General features: G+C 40.5%; 1 protein-coding gene across 3 annotated transcripts in view; it reads right to left on the reverse strand.

Moving 5' to 3' along the window:
* Positions 1 to 741: 741 nt before the first annotated feature.
* The window catches only part of LOC122835676 (protein inscuteable homolog), a 72,539-nt gene continuing 52,386 nt past the window's right edge, over positions 742 to 20,894 (reverse strand). For 2 of the 3 annotated variants that reach the window (XM_044124913.1, XM_044124912.1), the window contains exons 6-13: positions 20,616 to 20,729; positions 12,889 to 13,014; positions 6,286 to 6,457; positions 5,949 to 6,127; positions 5,758 to 5,824; positions 4,492 to 4,647; positions 3,526 to 3,602; positions 742 to 1,663 (exon numbers count right to left, since the gene is read on the reverse strand). In XM_044124913.1, the coding sequence (XP_043980848.1) occupies positions 1,535 to 1,663; positions 3,526 to 3,602; positions 4,492 to 4,647; positions 5,758 to 5,824; positions 5,949 to 6,127; positions 6,286 to 6,457; positions 12,889 to 13,014; positions 20,616 to 20,729 (1,020 nt within the window). In that variant the 3' untranslated portion in view covers positions 742 to 1,534. The remainder of the gene's footprint in view (positions 1,664 to 3,525; positions 3,603 to 4,491; positions 4,648 to 5,757; positions 5,825 to 5,948; positions 6,128 to 6,285; positions 6,458 to 12,888; positions 13,015 to 20,615; positions 20,730 to 20,894) is intronic. The other variant, XM_044124911.1, reaches the window with a different exon arrangement.

Genomic DNA, 20,894 nt, shown 5'->3' on the forward strand with positions numbered 1-20,894 from the left:
CTTAGCATGCTGCATTCTTGTTGATTGTGCAAGAGACATTGCCTCTGCTTTTCAAAGATGAACAGTTGTATTATTACACATCTGTTTACAGCCATTTTCAAATGTGAGATTAAAGGTTGAGTCAGGCAGTGTGGCCAGCAGCGGCTTATTTGGATTTCAAGCAACAAGGCCCTAAACGGCTCATTCTGAAAATAGGCAGAAGTCAGCAGACAAAATTTACATAATCTAAAAAATATTTTGTGCAAAACAAATGTCATGAATTTGATTTGTGTAACCCAACAGACATATCCCAACCTGTTCAGGGAGGCATAAAATCCCCCCCGTTTAATCTTCAGTTTTAGTCTGAATTTAAAATGTTGTTTTATGGGCGTGTGCATCACCACATCCACTATATTCTCAATATTTGAACTTTATTCTGCAAAATTAAATAATAAAAAATACAAATCCACAATTTTTTAACCCTATTTTACCTTTTGCAGGACTGTGACCTACCTACTGTTTTTTTAAAATCTACTTAATAGTCAGAAATGCAAAACAGATTTAATTAATTAATGGGCAAAGTATTCCTGAAAAATGTCAAAAAAAAACCCAATAGTCTTGACTTGCACAGATAAAGGAAGGAGAAATTGTTTTATAAAAAGAAAATGTTTTCAAAACTTGAAGAAGAATTTTTAAATAAAAATCACTCTGAAAAATAGCATTCAGTCAGAAATACCTGAGTTTGTGGTCGAATATCTCTCTTTCGACTTCTTGGTGAAATGGGGTCCTTCTTCATTTTTCCTTTTCCTGCTCAGACTGATAAAAGTTTTTCTCCTGTATGTGATCAGCTACTATAACAACTCAATCAAAAACATACCACTCAAAAAAACAGCAATACAGAACAACACATTCAACTCTCTGACAAAGAATGTCTTTATTTAAGGCATGGCATACAATAATGGTATATCTATATAAATAAAAAGCATTTTTTTAATTTAAGATTTATTTCGCAGCTGCAACTGTAATATTTGAAATTAATGGAAAATAGATTTAAGGAAATAACGTAATGTGCCAATGTTTTGTTTGTTCGTTTTTTTAACCAAGACAATCACCTCATATTTCTGACTCCGTCTTAAACAAAACGCTAAAATGATGTGACCTTTCAGGTAAAATCCACTCATCGCACAAACAATGACAAACAATCTTTGAAACACCTTTGGTCAAGAAGAACAAAAAGAAACCGCACAGTGGCAGAATAAATCCAGAATATGCACAAGAATTACTGGCATATTCAATTTCCCGCGGAATAAAACGATAAGCTCTTTTTAACCTTAAGCACTGTAAACAATGAATGCATTTACAATGACTGTGGCCGCGTTAAGCCGTACATTCATCTCTGGGCATGCATATAATTATGAGTTCTGCACGCTCCGTGCGGCCAAATCCACGGTCGAACTCGGCGAAAAACCGACAAAGTTTCATTCGAAAGTTCAAACCGATGAGCGTGGATACGGCTCTGGCGACGTCCTCCGTCAGGGCTACGATGTGCGGCTCGTCATACGAAGCTCTCCTCCATGTTGGAGCACAGCAGGAACGAGTCGACCAGCCGTGGTTTGATGAGCTGGTGGTGGTCGGCCGCCTCGATGCTGTCCGGGCAGCCCGCCGCCAGCCTCCTCAGAGCCGCCTGCAGACACACAGGCATTACACTCGGGCCGAAATAACGCTGTGTATTGAGATCACATTAAGATCTTCCTGTTCTGGGTGGTTGCAGCAACACTACGTAATTTTCTGTGGCATTGTGGGAAACGGAGGCGTATAACTTGGGCTGTATGGTGCAAAGAGTCAGACCATTTGTGCGTTTTGGCTTCTGTCTATAATTAATTTTGATAAATCAATGATAGATTTTAACACTTAGCTTAAGTGTAAAACTTTAAGCAAAGCTAATTGGTAAGTAAATTTTCATGCAATTAATTACTTTTCTTTTTTTTTCTTTCTTTTTTCTAGCCAGGACCTTTGCACACATTTCTGGTACGCCCGTAAATCTGACGCACATCCACTAACAACTGCAATGGATGACACCGTGTGATGGAGACCAGGGGCTCCATCCCTATTGATTATTGATATTTATTTACAGAACAAATACTCTTTGTTTCATTTCTTTATTTCAGTTTGTCTGGTGTTGGGTTAATTGAGTCTTACCTACCTGGTGTGTCTCCTCAGAAGGGTGGAGCAGAAAGGGAGACAAGTGCTCCAGGTGCAGTTAAAAAGCTCCTGGAGCATAACAATGTCAACTAAGAGGGGTAATGCGCTCAAAGTTATATTAAGTTTAATCTTTTGATTGACCTTAAGATTAGTTTGTTTCTAATTTCCGTGCATGTAAATATTTAAAGTATCGGCACATTAAAAATTTTTACGCAATTAATCGCGTCTTTTGTTCTTGTTGGTTTTTTTACATACAAAGGATCCACTTGGAGCCTTTTTTTCACATTTCCAGTACATCCATAAATCTAATGCACATCCACAACAACGATGTATGACAACGACGCTTCTCTTGGTCCTCTGGCAGTTAATCTTTTCTCCAAAAAACGATCTGATGGGACTAGGGTTGCAACGATTCCTTGAATGATTCGAGCACCTCGATTATTAAAGTTCCTTGGGACAAATTATCTGCCTCAAAGCTTTGTTAAATTACGTTTTATTATTTTGAGTGCTCTGGCCGGGTGATTGATTATGTTGCGCAAACCTCTCACTTCTGCCTCTGAGTTGTTGCTAAGTGCTAAAGACATTGTTAAAGGGTTAATAGAGGAGCAATGTTGTGATAACTTCCTGAAGGCAGAGTTTCAAAAAGAGCAGGAGCTTCTTAAAGAGACAGTGGCCCAGTTGTAACAACTGAAGGCAACATAGTTGCTTGACTGTGCTATAAAGGGTTACAATATGCCTGGAAAATACATAACACTGCCGCTTTAAGGATGGAAATGATCCGTAGGAAACTCTGCGTCCTTTGAAGGCCGACATAGACGCTGTGCTGGCGCTGCCAGACCCCTGGCTAAAGGAATAAAATGGAATTGCATTAAGTAGGGCACTTCTCAGCCCAATTAATCCTCGAGCCGATGTGCACTTGAAATCATCACATCATAATCAGATTCAGAGGAGGATAAAGCTCTTTCTTATTCTACATGCATTCTGCGACTCAACACGTTTAAAACGATGCGGACCCTCTTCTGTATCTCGGCTTGAAGTTGCCGAGCTTGTGATATATTGTCGCGCCTCAAACATTGCCTCATAGACATAATTAAGTTGGACCTTGGCTCTTTGCACCCAACTGCAGCGCGCCTGCCAAATAATTCTGCCGCTACGCCACGGAGATCCTTTATGGCTACAGAGGAGAACGTCTGACAGTAAATGGAATAGGCAATTTGAATGTTTTGAAAGACATTTTTTTATTTTTATTTTCGTCTTGAGGACACAGGGTCATTTGAAAGCCATTCAGAGCTCTGAAAGAACACACACAGAAGCATATAGAAACAGCCGACATGTTCCACCTACCAGGCAGGCCACCAGAACGGAGTCACTGTTATTTCTCTCTATGGGGGAGCGGCACAGCTCAATGAGACGAGGGACGGCTGAACACAGTGGAGACACACACACACACACGTTCAGTTCTAAGAATATAGTGTTCAGAATGACATGAAACACTGTGGCTTGTTTTGTCTGTTATGATTTCTAATGGACAGGATTTGAATAAAACCAGGCATTCAGAGCAGGTGAGAAGTTTTATGTTCACTAGTTGTATTTCCATTGGGGACACACCAATCCGATATCAATACCTGTATCGGTCCCGATATTGACAAAAATTCTACATCAGTATTGGTGACGCTGTTGCCAATCCACAGGGGCAACTCTTTCCACTCTAATTCTATGCTTTGACTGTGTTTTATTAACAAGTTTTGTGCTCATTTGCCATGGAAATGCAGCTAGTGATGCATATCACATTTGAACTATTCTTTTCACAATATTTACTGGCTTTACAACAAACATATTTCATGGTGATGTTAAAACAAGTGCACATGTTTGAATGAATTGTGAATTTTCTCATTCAAACAAGCTCAAATTGATACATATAGATGCCAAAGCTGATTTCCACCATGGAAGAAAAAAATAAAAGCTCAACAGGAAGTCATGATTGTGATAAGTCATAGTTGAGTCAGCTTTTATTTTCTTATTTTTATTTTTTTACAAGTGGAGCATAATAACTAGGTAATGTGTGTGACTAAAGAGGAACATTTAACAAAATAAGCTTTAAAAGCATCTTTGCACATTTGCCTTGGTTTACATAGCTCTTTGTTTCTTTCATTGATTGTTCCTTTCTTTTTGAAAACATTGAAGTTTATCATTAGCCCTGGACTCGGAGAGGAGTTGCCATTTTTAGATCGCATTTTGTAAATGCTTCATTTTCCTGTTGTGTTTTTTTCCACCCGGAGGAGCCTTAAAAAATGCGGCGTGACCTCTCACCTTTCAGCTGGATGGCGGTGTGGGCCACAACGGGGTCTCTGCTCAGACGGGCCAGAGTGACCGCAGCTTTCTGCTGGACGCGCTCGCAGGCAGCCACCTCTGACGGGTTGGAGGACGAGGGTTTCTCCCCCAGCAGCAGCAGCAGTCTCTCTATTCCTGATGGGGAAAGAAAACACGATGACTCGTTTGGAAAGAACCGAAGCATCACTTGAACTCAGCAGGAAGACTATAAAAACGGTATTAATAAGGAGCAGTTTGGGAAAACAATCAGCCTCCAAAACATTAGAAATACTTCAGGTCGCTTGAAGTTGGTTACTTATAAATAATTTATGAGCAGAACGAATATATTAATACATGAGTTGCTAACTAATACTCAAACTCTTGTCGGGCTAACTCCCAAAGATGACTAGATGCTGCCTTCTGGTGGAATAAAAAAGAACTGCACTCCATTCAGTCAATTTATGTAAATGTTTTAGCCCTTTTTTTTCTTTTTTTTTTATTTCTGCAGGAGGGTTAAATATCATCACTTTCCAAAAATAGCAGCCTAACTAATTTTTACCAAAAGTTATTTTTTTTTATTTTTTGCCATAATGATCTTTTCATAATAAGGAGGTGGTCACTTTTTTTTTTTTTTTTTTTTGCAGAAAAACTGTTTGTAAAAAAATGACGACATGCTGAATGAAAGCAGAGATGCTTTTAAAATGAATCCCAAGGAAAATCTCTGTTTGTTGCAAAAATTTTATTTCACACAGAAAAATTCACAAAAACGTTCTTAAACTTTTGATTTGGGAACGTTTACTAAGAGGGAATTATGCAGTGGGAACATTATCCAAGATGCAATGCTGACTTTTTCTTTTTTTTTTGCCACAATCATTTTAAATTTATTCTGGCAATATTAAAAATGTATTCTAGTATTATTTTGACTTTGCCATACGACTTAATTTCTGTAATATTATGACTTTATTCTCGTAATTAAAATTAAAAGTATTAGCCTAACATTCTGTCGTATAATTCACCTGATTTCAAAGTTCTCATAAACAGAAGCTGTGGAACGCGCTTGGCAAACAAGATGGCCGCCCTGACATCACATCACAGTGAACTATGGAAGCCCAAGAACTAAACTGGTTCCAAAATTTAAATCTTCAGAAACCAAAAATTAGATTCATTGATAAAATTAGTTTGTGGTCCAGGTCTACAATAACAAAAGAAATAAAAACATGGTAAAAATAAATAAATAAATAGATAAATATGAGTAAATCTGATTACCTTGCTTTTGCAAGACTTCAGAAGCACACGACTCCAAAACAGAAAGATTTGCCAAAATTGTCACCACCTGAGGTTGAAGTGATGCAAAAATAAAAAAGATGAGTAAACAATGTGTGTGTGTTTGTGGGTGTGTGGGCGTGTGTGTGTGTGTGTGTGTGTGTGCCGGGGCCAGTTTCGGCTGCTTTCGGTACCTGGTCTTTGGAGTAGGGCGTGTCCACTCTCTGGCGGTCCTTGCAGGACTGCAGCAGGATGTGGATGGCGTTCAGCTGCAGCAGGATCTCACACGCCATGCTGTCGAAGAATGTGATGTTGGCCAAGGCCGCAGAGGCCAGGAGGAACACTTCGCCACAGGAGGCGCTCTCGCACAGCTCTGGGAGAGGAAACGGCAACATTTTTGAAGTCTCAACAAGACAACATTTGCTACAACAAGTTTTTGAGAAAAAAGAAAAATAGACATTCTTTACTGTTAACAGAAAGTTTTCGGATGCCGATTTTTTTTATTAATTTTTTTTTGCCGTCACCACTCACTGATGAGCGCTGTGACGATGTCGTGCATGCTCTCCAGGAAGCTGGCCAGGTGCTGGGTGGAGGTGTGGTGGGGTGACGTGATCTGGGCCACCACGGCCGCAGCCTCGGCCCGGGCGGCCTCCACGCTGCTCTCATCGGTCAAGATGTCTGCCAGGCACAGGATGCCGTCCACCTGCAGGTCAGTCACAAACACACCTGACTAGGTCAGTGGGAAACTGGGCTCTTAAGGGCCAGCATTATGTGCATTATGTGCAACATATGATCATTTTTGTAGCACAATCAAGAAACTGTTATCTTGAGTTGTCAAAAAATCTTGCATTCATCAAATGAGACTTAAAAGAAATGAATCTGACTTATAAATTAACACCCTTAAATTGGGCTTCTGTCTTTTTAAGAACCCCCCCCCCCAAAAAATATATATAAATAATTGAAGAGACATTTGCATTTAAATAATATCAATATGAAAAGCCAAAAGAAACAAAAAACAAAATAAATCTGCCATTTATCTCAGAAAAAATAAGAATTAATTTGAACAATGGTTCAGTCCAAAGTGTAGGAGGAGCAACAGCAGCGCTGAACGGGACAGGCTGGAAGAGCCGCTGAAATGAGGAGCTAGCTGTTAGCTGTGGCTCTGCAGCACAAACATAAAACTCTCCAGTAAGTAAAAACTTAAAGCAAAAGACATTTAACACCTTTTATTTACTTTCACTGCTCAACAAGAAGAAACATTAACAATAAAAATCAGACTGCAGTTTATTTTCTTCCTTTGGCTCAATCATGATAAGATGCCTCATTAGCAAAACTGCTACACTGTTTTCATAGACTGAAGCTTTTTTTTTTGTTAAAGGTAGCAAACATCTCATTCATATTTAACTCTTTAACTTCTAGTTAATTAAAAGAGTTTGAAACGGGAGGGAGGGCCTGAGCAAGTGAACCCAGCTCAGAGTGTGGGAGCCGAGAACAGATAGAAAAAAAAAAGAAAGTAATGGTTTTATTTCTCTCTGTCTTCAATGTAGAGCCTTTAAAACCACAAAATAAAATCTGAATATGTTTCTATATCAACCCTGGTGCTTTAAATGTTGCGTTTAAGTTATAATACTCCCCAGATATTCATTTCTATCTACTTGTTGGTTCTCCGTCACCCAGGAAAAAACTAAAAACAAAGCAACTTAACAAGTTATAAGTTAAATGGTCCATAACTTGTATTGGGATCCATTTCAATAAATCAGTGTTTATGAGTAATTTTATTAAGAGCAGTTACTCATTAAAGCTTTTGTATCTAGAACCTTAAATTTTTGTAAAGGTGTTGCAGAGATTAGATTATTGACTCTGAACAAAACTCGTATAGAAGCAACATTTGAATTTTAGTTTTATTTCTCAATAGTTTGTTTACTGAGAATAAAACATGTTTGATGTGCATTACTAGTCATTTTTGGTCCTGCAGCTTGAATGTGATTTAAAAACTTTTTAAACCACATTTTACGTTACATTTCACTGTAACTTTGCCGACGCCCCCAAAAAAGCTCTTAAGACATTTTGCTGTTTATGGTCCCCCCAATAATGAGATGGGATTTACACCCTTGACTCCAGGTGCACATTTTGATGAGGGAATGACATTGTAACATGATATGAAGCTCAGCAAAGTCCATTTTATGCAACACCGCCTCTTTAAAGCAAGCATTACTGCAGCAACACCTTCATTGTTGAGTTTTCAGGTTGACGAAACCAAATGAAAACCCACTGATCATTTGCAGACGGTCATCCTAAAAACTGTCCACTAATCAACAGACTTTTAAATCAACTCCTGGACCAACATGTGAGCAGCAACAAAGTTCTGAGCAACACTTCAGACTAAACATCCAAATTCCCAAACATTTTGATGACACTGTCAATGTGAATCTTTGCATAGCATCAACTTGGCTCCATTTTTAGCACTTACTCATTACATTAGGGAGGATGCTCAACGTTGAAAGTCTCTCTGAGACCTTTTTATGGAAGGTTATGAATTCCCTTCACTAGAGTCTGCTCCTGTCTTGCTTCTCTATTAATTTAAACAAGATAAACCACATTTATACACTAAAATGTTCTTTATACGTCAATCATTTTAGATCTCCTTATGGAACACCAGCTTCCCTCTTCATCCTCTGAGTACAGAGGAAGATTGAAGGTGTTTTATTGGTTACAACCTGCAGCTTATAAAGCGGTGGCAGTGGAGACAGTCCTTTCTATTAACGACCGACTCTGGGGTGAAAGTGGCAACGAGACTCGCCTGTATATGTGACGGGCATCGGCCTGGTCGTATGCCTCGTCTCGTCAGGCTTTAGTGGAGGAGTTCGACACCCAAACCGAAGATTTGCTTCAGTGTATGAAGATGAAAAACTCGTTGAATCTTTGTTCGACTTGTTTTGCATTTTGTCACAACACAACCGAAAAGTTTAAGTGTGTTGAACTTGGATTTTATGACAGAGGAACACAAATTAAAACAAAATCCACATGGTTTTGAACTTTTTCACAAGCAAAACTCTGAAAAAGTGAAGATAAACCAATGAAACATAAGTTTCATTTGTGTGTGTGTGTGTGTGTGTGTGCGTGGGTGTGCGTGTGTTTGTGTTGTTAAAGCAGCAGGGACAGTGAAGCTGTGCAGAGTTAATTTGAAAAAGAATGACCCTAAATATCCTTGAGCGTCAGACTCTTGAGGCTTTTTATTGTATTGTTTATTGAGTTGTGAAAACCTCTTACACTTTCTTCTTCTTCCCAGTTATGCACCGTTTTGTGTTGGTCTGGCATATTAAATCCTATGAAATACACAGAAGATTGTGGAAAAATGTGGAAAATGCTATTGGCAAAGTTCAGCATTTACTTTCATGAGTGATGTTAGAGCAGTATTTTTCAAAGAAGGGGCTCTGGCCACCATGGGGGCTGTGGAGACCTCAGAACCCAGAGGAAAGATAAGTTAAAAAAAAATTTTTAAACTGCAAAAATAAATAAAATAACAAATATTTTAATCCGATTTTTTATAAGTTTTTTTTTAACAGGTTTTATATAATTTTTATAAGTCATTATTATAAAATATAAGTTAAATAACTTAATAAAGTGTTATTGTCCATGCTCATGTTTCTCATTGGCTCTTAGTCAAATTTATTGTTTATTTATTTGTTAGCTCTTCAAGCTAGTAACCTCAAAACGGGCAAGTTTCTCACAAAAAAAAGTCTATCGCACTGCTGCCAAAAACCCCTTAAGAACTCATGACCACCTAAAATCAGAAATTATGAGGCAGGATATTTGTTAAACAAATATAATAATTATTCAATAGTGAATAGTGAATGTTCTAAATATTGATGTTTCTTTACATATTTAGCAGCATTGTCTGTGCGTTTGGAAATGGGCTTAGCTTCCAGAAGCAAATCCTTTTTCGGGTCTCATGTTAAGGAAAAGTTTAGGAACCTCTCGAAAGAGCCGAATCCTGAGGCTGTCATGCTTTAGAACCGATCATCCACCAGGGGGCAGTGTTGTTCAGTTTAAAACGCACCAGGAAACATCTGTTAACCTGCGCCGGTATTAGACCTTAATGATAAGCTGTTTCTGCGTGGATGTGAATGTTGGAATGAATACACACTGCAAAACGCAGCAGAATAAACTAAAATGCATTTTTATTTTGGGGTTAACCTACGCACTAATTAGTTTTGCATATTAATTAGCTGTTTCTGACACTGCTGTGGTCCCAGCAGCAGTCACATTTCTCATGTGGGAACGAATTGAACTAGAAGCTGCTGGGAGCTCAGCCTCCAACCAGATATGCCTGAAAACCAAAAGTTTACCAACAAACATCTCAAGTGGAGCCGGCTGTCAGCTCTCAGCCTTCCACACCTGTCAGTCTTATCTGCAGACGAGCATCAGCGCGCCGAGCTTCACAGGACAACTTCCTATTTTTGTCTCTGCGGACGTCAGCAGCGCTGCACGACAGCGGCCCGCTGACGTGGAACCGTTCGCTCTCCACGCCCACGTTTATCTACCGCTTCATCCTCTCCCACAGCCCCACCACCAGCCGGACCGCCCTTCCCAATCCTCCTCCTCCTTCGTAAAACTGGATGTTCCCCCAGCTCCTCGTTTACAGGACAGTAAATGTATCTGCATTAATCTGTTCGCCCAGTCGTCTTTACATAACCGTCAGACGCGCCAGATGAGTTAGAAGGAAGTTGGCGCAACGTAAACCTGGGAGCTCGGCATCAGGAAATAACAAAGACAAAACATATTTTTATGTTTTGATGTTATTATATTAGAAAAAAGTTTGTGTTGTAGCTGAAGGCCTTTGACATAAAAAAAAAGAAGAAGCTCTGCCTGCTTCGGTCTGTGAAGGAATAGGATACTTTTCATATCCTATTTACACAGGATATGAAAAGTAATGCAGCAATTTTCACTTAGTCAACTTAAGCTATGTTTGTTTTCAACAGATAGTTGAGAAATAATTCAATTACAGACAAAATAATATTTTGTATGTTAGTTTAAAAATCGCTTATTGGCTTAGCACCAAAATACCTTAAAAACCTGTTGCCACAGTAACAATCTTCCAGACCTCTCTGGTCGTCTGGTTCTGGTCTGCTGTGCATCTCCAGAACCAGAACCAAACATGCAGCAGTCAGCTTCTATGCAGCACAGATCTGGAACAAACTTCCAGCAAACTGCAGAACTGCTGGAACACTGAGTTCCTCTAAATAAAGACTAAAAACTCACCCTGCCAGTCCTAATAACTGGAACTTGATCAGTAATTCTGACGATGGCATTTGACTAAATGTAATGTTTATTGCTTGCTTCATAATTGATGACTATGTGATTGTTTTAATTATGTAAAGCACTTTGAAAGGAAAGATGCCTTTATTTTCCACATAATTGCTGCTTGTGTTTAAACAATTCTCCAAAACATATTTCTCTTTCTTGTGAGCCCAGCAGCCGTTTTCTGCCGGCTAACTCAGCAATAGGTGGGGGTGAGGCTGTGACATCACTCTGACACTTCCCCTGGCCTCCTCTGTAGGAACACCATGATGAAAAATGTTTGTTTCTGGTTTCAAGGTGTACCAACACAGAGTGTAACCATAGCAACACAGCTGGTGTTTGATAAAGTCCCCTTAACTTCAAACTTCCAAACCAAATACTACTGTCATCCTTTCTACTTCATCCCTTATCAAAGGGGAACCTTCTACAATGTAGTATCATACTGACGGCAGTAAGTGCTGGAGTTTTCTCTGCACCTGCGTCTTTCCTAGCTCAACACAGACAGGTGTCTTTCTCAAGCCTGAGCGATCGGCGGGTAGCGCTCCGTAGCTCCCCCTTCGGGACTGCCTTGCTAATCCAGGGCGGACTTTGCTTCCCGACGAAGCGTCTTCACAGTTGGATAACTCCTGCCGTTACCAGCTGCTCTTTCCGCCAACAGACACCGCTGCGGCATCATTATTCGCCGGGATCGTGTTGCGTTTCGTCTCTCCGGCTCGGCTGCTGTTTATTTTTGGTCGTATTCTCCGAAGAGAATGAAGGAGGACAGAACAATAAGGGATGTCTCATTAGCTTTCTCTCTGCCTGCCACGCCCTCTTTGCTGTGCAGGCACCAACGCCAACAGGGTTGGACAATGCAGCTCAGCACAGGTCCTGGTGTTTGACCTGTCAGCTTAGCATTCAGAAGCTCTACCTAATGACCTCATCAATAAGTCCAACAGGGCCTGACCAGGAGTCATGTAAACAAACACTCACTTTATCTAGTCATTATAATAGCAGATGTTGTCTTTCTCATAGTCTGAAAGTTACACAGCAGAGTTTCACAAAACACATGAGGAAATTTATTCTCAGGAAGTTAAATGACTAAAAATATGAAGATACTGAAGAGAGGCGTGCCACAAAAGGTTGGATGCAACAGTGACATCCCAACTTGCTTACAGCTGGGCGTACCCATAACTATTTCTCTACAGCATGAGGCAAAGTGGATCAGAAGCCCAAAACATCCTTTAGACCTGTCTCTTTCTACCTAGCTTTACTTTTTGCAGATAAGGTAGTTCTGTTGCAATGAGCTTTAGCGTACGCTGGAATGGTTTCAATCTAAGTGTTGGAGAGGCAGTGATACTCAAATAACTGAGCCAAAGAATGTAAGCTACCCATAACTTATGGTCATGAGAGATACAACATGACCGAAAGAATGAAACACTGGATTGACGCACTAGAAATAATATTCCATTCCTTCGTAGGGTGGCCTCAACCAGCTGCAGAGATAAGGATAGCAGTGTCATCATCCAGCGGGAGATCCAGTGAGATCGAAAGGAGTCATTAGAGTTAATGAATGCCCTTTGGAAGATTTCTGAGCATATTCCACAGATCTAGAATTCCCTGAATCCCTCCTGACCTGGGGTTACCATGAGATTCGTAATAAACTGAAGAGAGACGAGAGAAATGTTACTCCCATGGCGCCATCTTGAATAAGTGGAAGAGATGTAGCGTAGCGTAGTGTAGATGGATGTTTGATCTCACACTTCATTCTTTTGAACACACCATAAAACAGATGGGAGAAGATGTTCCTCACAAGCGGATAAAGGAAACTGTGTGTGTTAGAGACAGATGTACCTTGTCCAGCTGGTTGATGCCCTCTTCCACGCAGCAGATGGAAGCCACCGTTCTCAGAGCGTGAGCGTAGAGGTCTCTGAAGCGGTCCTGCCTGCAGATCTTGAACAGAGCCACCACAGCACCTTCCTGTTCGCAAATGGAAAACACCATTTCATCTACAGCCATCAAGAAAGACAGTTGCTAAGACTCAGGGCCAATCGCTTCGTGAAACTGAGCCTGCATGCGTATTGAAGTAATCAATTTCATGGCAACGATAAAATATGTCACTCAGAAGCATAAGGTTACGTTTTGTTCACTTTTTTGTCAGAATCATTTTTCATTGGTGCCCATCTCCAGCGGTCAGTGGGCGAAAGGCCTGGTACCCCCTGAACAGGGTGTCCATCACAGGGCAGATCTGTGTTAAAATTGTATCACATTTAGTTTAATATTTGCAATAATGGTTTGTATTCCACAGAAGAAAAAGTTCTTTATTAACAAGTAATGTATTAACAAAACCATCTATTTACAAAAAAAGTTCAAGACAATGACTGGGACTGAAAAGCGCAAACATAAAGAGAGCTCGCCTGTCTCCTTTATGTGCTGCTCAGGTTATTCACGTTGAGTACACTAGAATATTCTGGAACTTTGTAAAAAAAATAAATAAATAATAACAATAATAATCCAAGCATAAACTATAGAAACTTCCAGAAAAGCATAAAACTAACTGGGACATTCAAGAACTATAGGAAAGTTCTTGAAGTTTATAAAATGTCCTAAAGAGAAGCTTGTTTTAGTCTGTCTGTAAACAGACGACTCTCTCTAGGCTAATGAAAACACTCACTGCTTCATTCAGGTCTATTCACTTTGTGGTTTCTGCCCTGGGGTGAATTTCCCATTATAACTTCTGCAAACCTGCCAGCTGATCTGCTGTGAGAAGGCTGTGGAGAACAATTGTGCCACATTCAGGCTGCGACTTTGCGTGATGCTTCAGAGTCAGAACGTAGATCTGTGTAGCAGCTGTCCGGATGTGCTAACCTGAAGAGACGGAGGCCTCACACCTCCACGGCCTACAACACCTGTCGTCTCTTTCCAACCTGCAACCTCGAATAAAACTCCAGACGGTTTGGTTTCTGACTGAGTCGCTGATAGAAATCCAAGAAATCTGTTTTCTTCGACTGGCATTTCCTGACTTGTGAGTTAGTGAATATCTGATTTCCTTCATGCTCTTTTGTCGTTCCCATCTTGAGGAAACTAAGAAACACCTTCTGCGTTACAAGAACACTATGACTATATTGCGAGAATAAATACTTTATTCTCACAGTATTATGACTTCATTCTCATATTATTTCAACTTTATTCTCATATGACTTTATTGTTGTAATATTATGACTTTATTCACATATAATGACATTATTCTTGTATTGCTACGACTTCATACTCATTTTATTTTGACTTTACTCTCAAATTTCGACTTTATTCACGTACGACTTAATTCTTGTAATAATTTGACTTTAAGTTTGTAATCATATTTTGTTCTTTTAAATCTTTTCTCAGTATTAAGGTAATACTCAGTGTTATATAAGAAGTGCTGCTAGGAGAGGGAAAACTTTCAGCCTCAAACTCAAACTAAATGTCTTCTCCTCGCCAGAGTCGACGTCACACTTCCTCGTGACAAAATGAGACGCCACACGTCACCGTCCGCTTTGGTCCTGCATAATTGGACAAAATGACACGTCAATTGCTCTTTGCCACCCGGACCCAGAGCCAGCAGCGTTATTCTCGGCCCTGGAGAGTCCAAGGGACCCGAGATGACCAGCGGATTTGGCCGACTCCACTCGGCGAGCCCGCCAGCTGCAGAGCCTCTCAAATCCCTCCTGCAGTTTTTTCTTTTTTTTTGATGTCAGCTGAAACAAGTGAAACTATGCACGTCCCATAAATGGAAACCAGTGAGCTAAGGAAAAAGCATAAATTAAAATGGATTTGCAAGTCCGTAATAGCGGGCATTTTCTCCTTTGCTTGGTGTAAACAAACAAAAATAGCTTCTTGACTCGGTCCGTGTTCGGCGCGAAAGCGTCCCTCTGTCGAAACGGATTGGGAGCGACTGAATTGTATTCCCCGTGCGCTCGGGTGGAATTACCTGGAGGAAGACGAAGCCTGTAACTACCACCATTATCCTAATAAGGCCATTATGCTGGACTGACATGTCTCGTGTTGTGCTGGGGCCGTGCCGCTGAGGCTTGAAGTGGTTAATCATCCTGCCCTCCAGCCTGACCGCTCTTCCCTGGTCGCTGCCTACGCAGCAGGACCGTCGCCGCCGTCACACACTCTGTAGAAAAGCTCAGGCTTCTGATTTAGGCTGCTCAGGTTTGTCCCTGTCCTTTCATTACGAAGGCAGAAGATATTAGGAAATAAAAAATAAAGGTGTAAAAACACGATCCAGCTGGATCTGAAAAGAACTCGTTTTATTTTTTATACTTGCCATACAGTGTGTATAATGGTGGACAACATTTATTTCCAAACAGATTTACTTCTGTCTTTTGCCAATTATATTTGAGGCGTTAATTTTGGCCCAAGCATAATCAGCAAGTGAAGGGAGTTTATATGATTCCCCCCCCCATTTTGGCTGATTTCTATATTAGGGTTATACTAAAAATAATAAAAATAAAACAATTAAGTTAAAGGAATTAACTCAAAATGACAGAATAAAGTTATGACAATGAGAACAAAGCCATAAATTTACGAGAATAAAATCCTATTACAAGAAAAATCTCATAATTTGACTTTATTCTCGTAACTTTATTCTCATACGACTTCATTCTCATGAATTATGCAGACAAATATTTGGAAAGAGACAAAGAAAAAAAGTGCACGAATTGAGTTATATTTTATATAATATTATCCACACAATGTCAAAAAGTATAAAGTGCCTATTAAGTATTCACTCCTTTCACAAATCAATGATGATCAACAAAATTGGACTTTTGACAAAAAGAAAAAAAACACTTATCAAATTGAAGACTGATTTCTGATTATACTTTGGAGAAATTAGTTTTCAATTTGACTTTGAACTTTTTTTGTAATTTTTTTTTTTTTTTTATCCAAAAAGCAACATTTTGCTGACCGTGGCTGATTAATATAGCTGCAAAGACACTTTTTACAGCCATTATCATATTATTGTTTTTTTAATATTATCATTGTAAACTGCGCCGGGCATCACTGGCAGTAAAACACAAAGCCTCACATTGCTTGACAGTTGCCTCACTTTGAAAAACTCTTCCCCTCCTCGTCGAGGTGAAAGGCCTCCGTCTTGATCTCCTCTTAAAAAAACAAACATTTTTATGCATGCAGGCAGCAGCTAAATCTATTCTGAGGAAAAGTTTTGGCTCGTTCCTGTTAGCAGCTGCAAAGTTCAGTCCCGCTTAAAGGATTCGTTTCATTTGAGGGGGGGAAACGGTTTGGATCCGACGGTTCAAATTTCTTCATCGAAATTAAAGATTCCAACAGAACCAGGATGCGACGGTCTTCCCAAAACGCTGACCTGCAGCCTCTTTAAATGTTTTTGGAGCCATGCTTTTAAAGCCAATGCCTCGCCAGGAAGCCAATCAAATGGAAAGGAACTCTACTAATTTTCCCAAACGGAGCGGTCACATCCCAGTTGCAGTTACACCAGAGTCTTGTGGATTGCTATAAAACCCATGTGTTCGCGGTATGACTTGCTCATTGGGCATTTGCCCATATCTTAGTGGTAATGTATGTGTATGTAGTGGCGGACTTGATTAAACCAGATCCACATCACTACCCAGATCAGTTTTCTGTTTCCAGTTAAAATCATATTCCAAAATTTCCAATTCCGCCAGCTGTGGCAGAGCGACGGGAAACTCAGCCGTCACAATGTGCATGAAGATGATTCTGTACCACTGGATTATGTGAAAGAGCAGGTGTCCAAACAGTACGCCGTGTTTTAGGGACGAAGGCAGCAGATGTTCTGCATCCTGGTTGTAAGGCATTAATATTTTAACATTGGGGCCGAGTTGGTTGTTTCAGACGACTGCAGGGACGTCAGAGGCTTTAGATTGGTAGCCAAAACCAAAAAGGCGTGGAAGAAAATGAAAACTACCAGTTTAATGGATCAAAGAAGGGCCAGAATAGTAAAGACTGAGGCAACAATCATCTCCAGGGTGATCAAAGGTCTACAGTTCCTGTGAGCGTCGTAACAATCACCAAAACCCCACTGAAAATAACTGCACTAAAGAGAAACGGCATCGCATTTAATGGGTTGTTTTGGACATAAAATCACTGAAATCAAGTCAGTAAACACTGAAGAGTTACCCTGAGTCAGCAGGCAAGTTACAGAAATGTTTTTTATTCAATTGTATCTGACATACAGCTCTGGAAGACATTAAGAGACCACTTACCACGATCAGTTTCTCTGATTTTACTGTTTATAAGTACAGTACAGACCAAAAGTTTGGACACACAGTAGTGTCCAAACTTTTGGATATCAGATTGCTTCATGCAGAAGAGGAATTACCCTGGAGATGGATGTTTCTAACGTCACAACAACCCCAAACACATCAAATGAGTAACACTTTAGTTCCAGATCAATCAGATTAACATCACGAAGACGCCGTTCCAATCTCCAGACTTTAGTACCAGAGAAAAAACTCCTCAGAAAGGCATCAAATAATTATTCCCAGTGTATTTCTGTGAATGGAAACACATGCTATCAAAATAACTGAACTTTACTCACTCTTTTAGGAGCACTGCCGTTATTAAGGAGCTCAAAATTGTTAGGTTATTTATGTCGACGATGAGTGCGTGTAAACTTCTGACCAGAACTGTAAATCCTATTTAGCTTACAGTTTATATAGTTTGGTTTCTTGCCAGTTTCGCTCTGACTCTTATTCTTCTTATCCTTACCCCCGCCCCTCCTTTCACTGTCCTTTTTCTAATTAAGGTAAAACAATCTAAGTGGATGCGTTGGAAATATTTCTGAGCTCCAGCAGCAAATCCGCAATGTGGCCCCATATATCACCGAAAAAGTGATCATTTCTGCTACTATAAAGCCAGACGATGGCTGCTTTTAGAGGAAATGTCTTTTGTTTCTCTCTCTCCCTCCCTCTCAGAGCATCTCCCACTTTTCACAGATTGCTGGGCTTCTCGTTCACTACTTCCCCGTCTCTTCCACCCATTTCGCCCTCATTCCCTAAATGGAGCCCTCCGAGGACTGCTCCACTCGCACTTCATGCGCCTCCATCCATGTCTCCCCAGCTATACGGGCCCACACGGCGTGTAATTTGTTTCCGTCTCATAGTTTTATGAATCATTCTCTTCTCTGCTCTGCTGAGCTCGCTAGCAGGAAAGGAGGTGGTTTAGAACAGGATTTACAAGCAGAAACCTTGTCAGTGAGAGTTTAAGTAATTTTCTTTGAGATGACGCAATGCTGAACAAATGGCTTGTCTGAAGCAGGGACCACATGGTGGGCCGGCACGCTCTGTGCAGTCAGAAACGTCTGGGCAGCGAGTAACAAAGCCTCGACTTTGTGTCTTCTAATAACTCAATTCAGTAAAAATTCAACAATTCTTTATTTGTCCCTAATTAAAACTGAATATCGTAACTCCAAGTAACTTCAAAGACTCTGGGGAAGACGGATCTCCGGTAGCAGTCAGTCTTGCAGCACATCTGCAGAGGCCTCTGACTGAAGACAGTTGCTGTTTGACAGCCTGTATGACTGTTGCACTGCAAAATCTTACCAAGAATTTGTTTTTGACCTTCCAGTGTAAATATTCTATCACACTTGAATTAAGACAAAAAAAAACCCCAAAACATTTTGAGGTTACTTTGCAGCAAGATGGATGAGTTTGTGTAAAGTCAATAATTCAGATACAGAAGTTCCACTGGCAGATTTCTTCACAACAAACAAATAAAACGTCTTGTTATAGATGGAACTAGTCCTTTTTGATTTACATTCAAGAATGAGTGATTTAAAACAAGCTCATACATCTTGCAAGAAATGTACTTTCAGATAATTTTTGTCTTAATTTACACATACTAACAGGTCTGCACTAGAAACTAGACATAAACACTTAAGATTTTGTGTTTTTGCAGTGTCTGACATGATCCCAGAGTAGCATGTTCTGGATGACACAACACACTGCTCATTACTGCTCATTTGCTTCGGTGCCTTGCTTTAAATTCCTGTTTAGGTGGGATTTTGGAGTCATAGTCTTGGTATTATTCTAGCCTCTGAGGTGCTAACAAGTTGCTCCGAGTTGTAAAAAGAATACTTTGTTGCTACAGTTACACATCCAAGCGTTGGACAGAAATGGAAAAAAATAAAAAAATAAAGAGAGCAAAATTCCTTCCAGCTGCAGAGCATCCAAAACCAGAGGAAACAATCACCCAAACATGCAACGCTGCCCTCAAAATCAGAATTAAAACGAAACAGAGCTGCTCCAACACGTGACAAGTGCAATTCTGAGATTTAAGGAGGATCAGTGTGACATTTTGGTGAATTTCTCTCCATATTTGAAGTTGCTTTTTGTTCGTTGCTCATATTCTGAAGACATATTTTAGTGCGTTTCTGCACAGACATATTTAAAAGGCCAGTGTTGTGTATTTTCTAGCCACGTAGTTCCATTTTGTAGCACTATCAAGTAACTACGTGACCTTCAGTTGTTATGGAAATATCGAAAATAAATTAATGGAATTTTACTTTGCATCTGACGCCTTAAAAATGGGAAAGGGTAGGAGCTCCTTAAAGAGACAGAGGCCTCTTTAAGGAGCTCCTACCCTTTCCGACCCTACTCCTTCAGTTGTCATGACAACAATGCTTCCCCATGCAGTCCGTTGATGTCATTTCCATCCATTCTTAGGTGTCTAAGAAGACGTGATTTGTACGATGAGCTCAGCAGACGTGGAGATCCAACAGGTGTTTGCCAATCGCTGCTGCCGCTAGTCTGAAGGAGCACAGCTTGAATAGTTGCCACAGGAGATTAAAGGATTTCTCAAACATGCATGAAAGTATTAAGGCAACACTCCAGATATGTTTTTTTTTGTTTGTTTTGTTTGTTTTTTTTGCTGAGAGAATAACATGATAACATGCCAGCCAACAAACTCTGAACAACCAGGTGAGTAAAGTCAGCAGGAAAATTAAAACGTGACGAAGAGATCCGACACGAGGCGGATGATCCGTACCTCAGAGTGTTAGCGTGACAGACAGCAGGAAGCTAATTAGCTCAGAAAGCAGGTGGACGTGTTTTGTATTGGGTATTCATTAGCGGCCACCAGCGGCCGGGCTCCCCACTCCCCCAACCAGACGGTTCGGTCAGCGGGAGTTAAATATGAGTGGATGGGCAGGTAAAGGCATGTGTGCAAACTGCAATTGTGATCTATGTCCACCGCTAATGGGAGCTGACAGTATTGATCTCGCAATCTCGCTGTAAAGGAAGCACACATATATATATATACACGTGTGTGTGTGTGTGTGTGGCCATCAGGATTAGTCTTATCGAAGGAATCATAGAAGCAGGCAGGGGAACTAATGGTCAGTTGAGACTTGCTGTCTGGTCTGTCTCATCTTATCTGGTACTGGAAGGGCGAGGCGGCGTTGTGTTCTGGTCTGACTGGTGGCTACTCGCTAACGGTGAGTCACCACAGATCCCAGTTCTGAGACTAATCTCAACCTATCAGGGTGAAACCCCCCCGAGCAGCTCAGCCAACCGGCTGCGCCGGTTTATCCAGACTACCTTGGCGATGATGCTGCAGAGCTGGGGTCCGTCCTGGGTGAGAGACAGCAGGTTGCTGATGGCGCTGCCGATAGTCTGAACACAGTCCGACGACTCGATCTGTTTGATCAGAACCTGCAAGGAAGATGAGACCTCAGGTCACCTCTGGTTGACAGAAGGCAAACGGATTGACGACAAGGGGATGAATTCAAATAAAGGTACGACTTATTAAAATCGCATTTATTCAATATTTCTCTTACTCAAATTATTTGGTATTACATAAAGGAAACCATTGCAACC

The sequence above is a fragment of the Gambusia affinis genome, linkage group LG08 (genome assembly GCF_019740435.1).
Source record: "Gambusia affinis linkage group LG08, SWU_Gaff_1.0, whole genome shotgun sequence".
NCBI classification, from domain to species: domain Eukaryota; kingdom Metazoa; phylum Chordata; class Actinopteri; order Cyprinodontiformes; family Poeciliidae; genus Gambusia; species Gambusia affinis.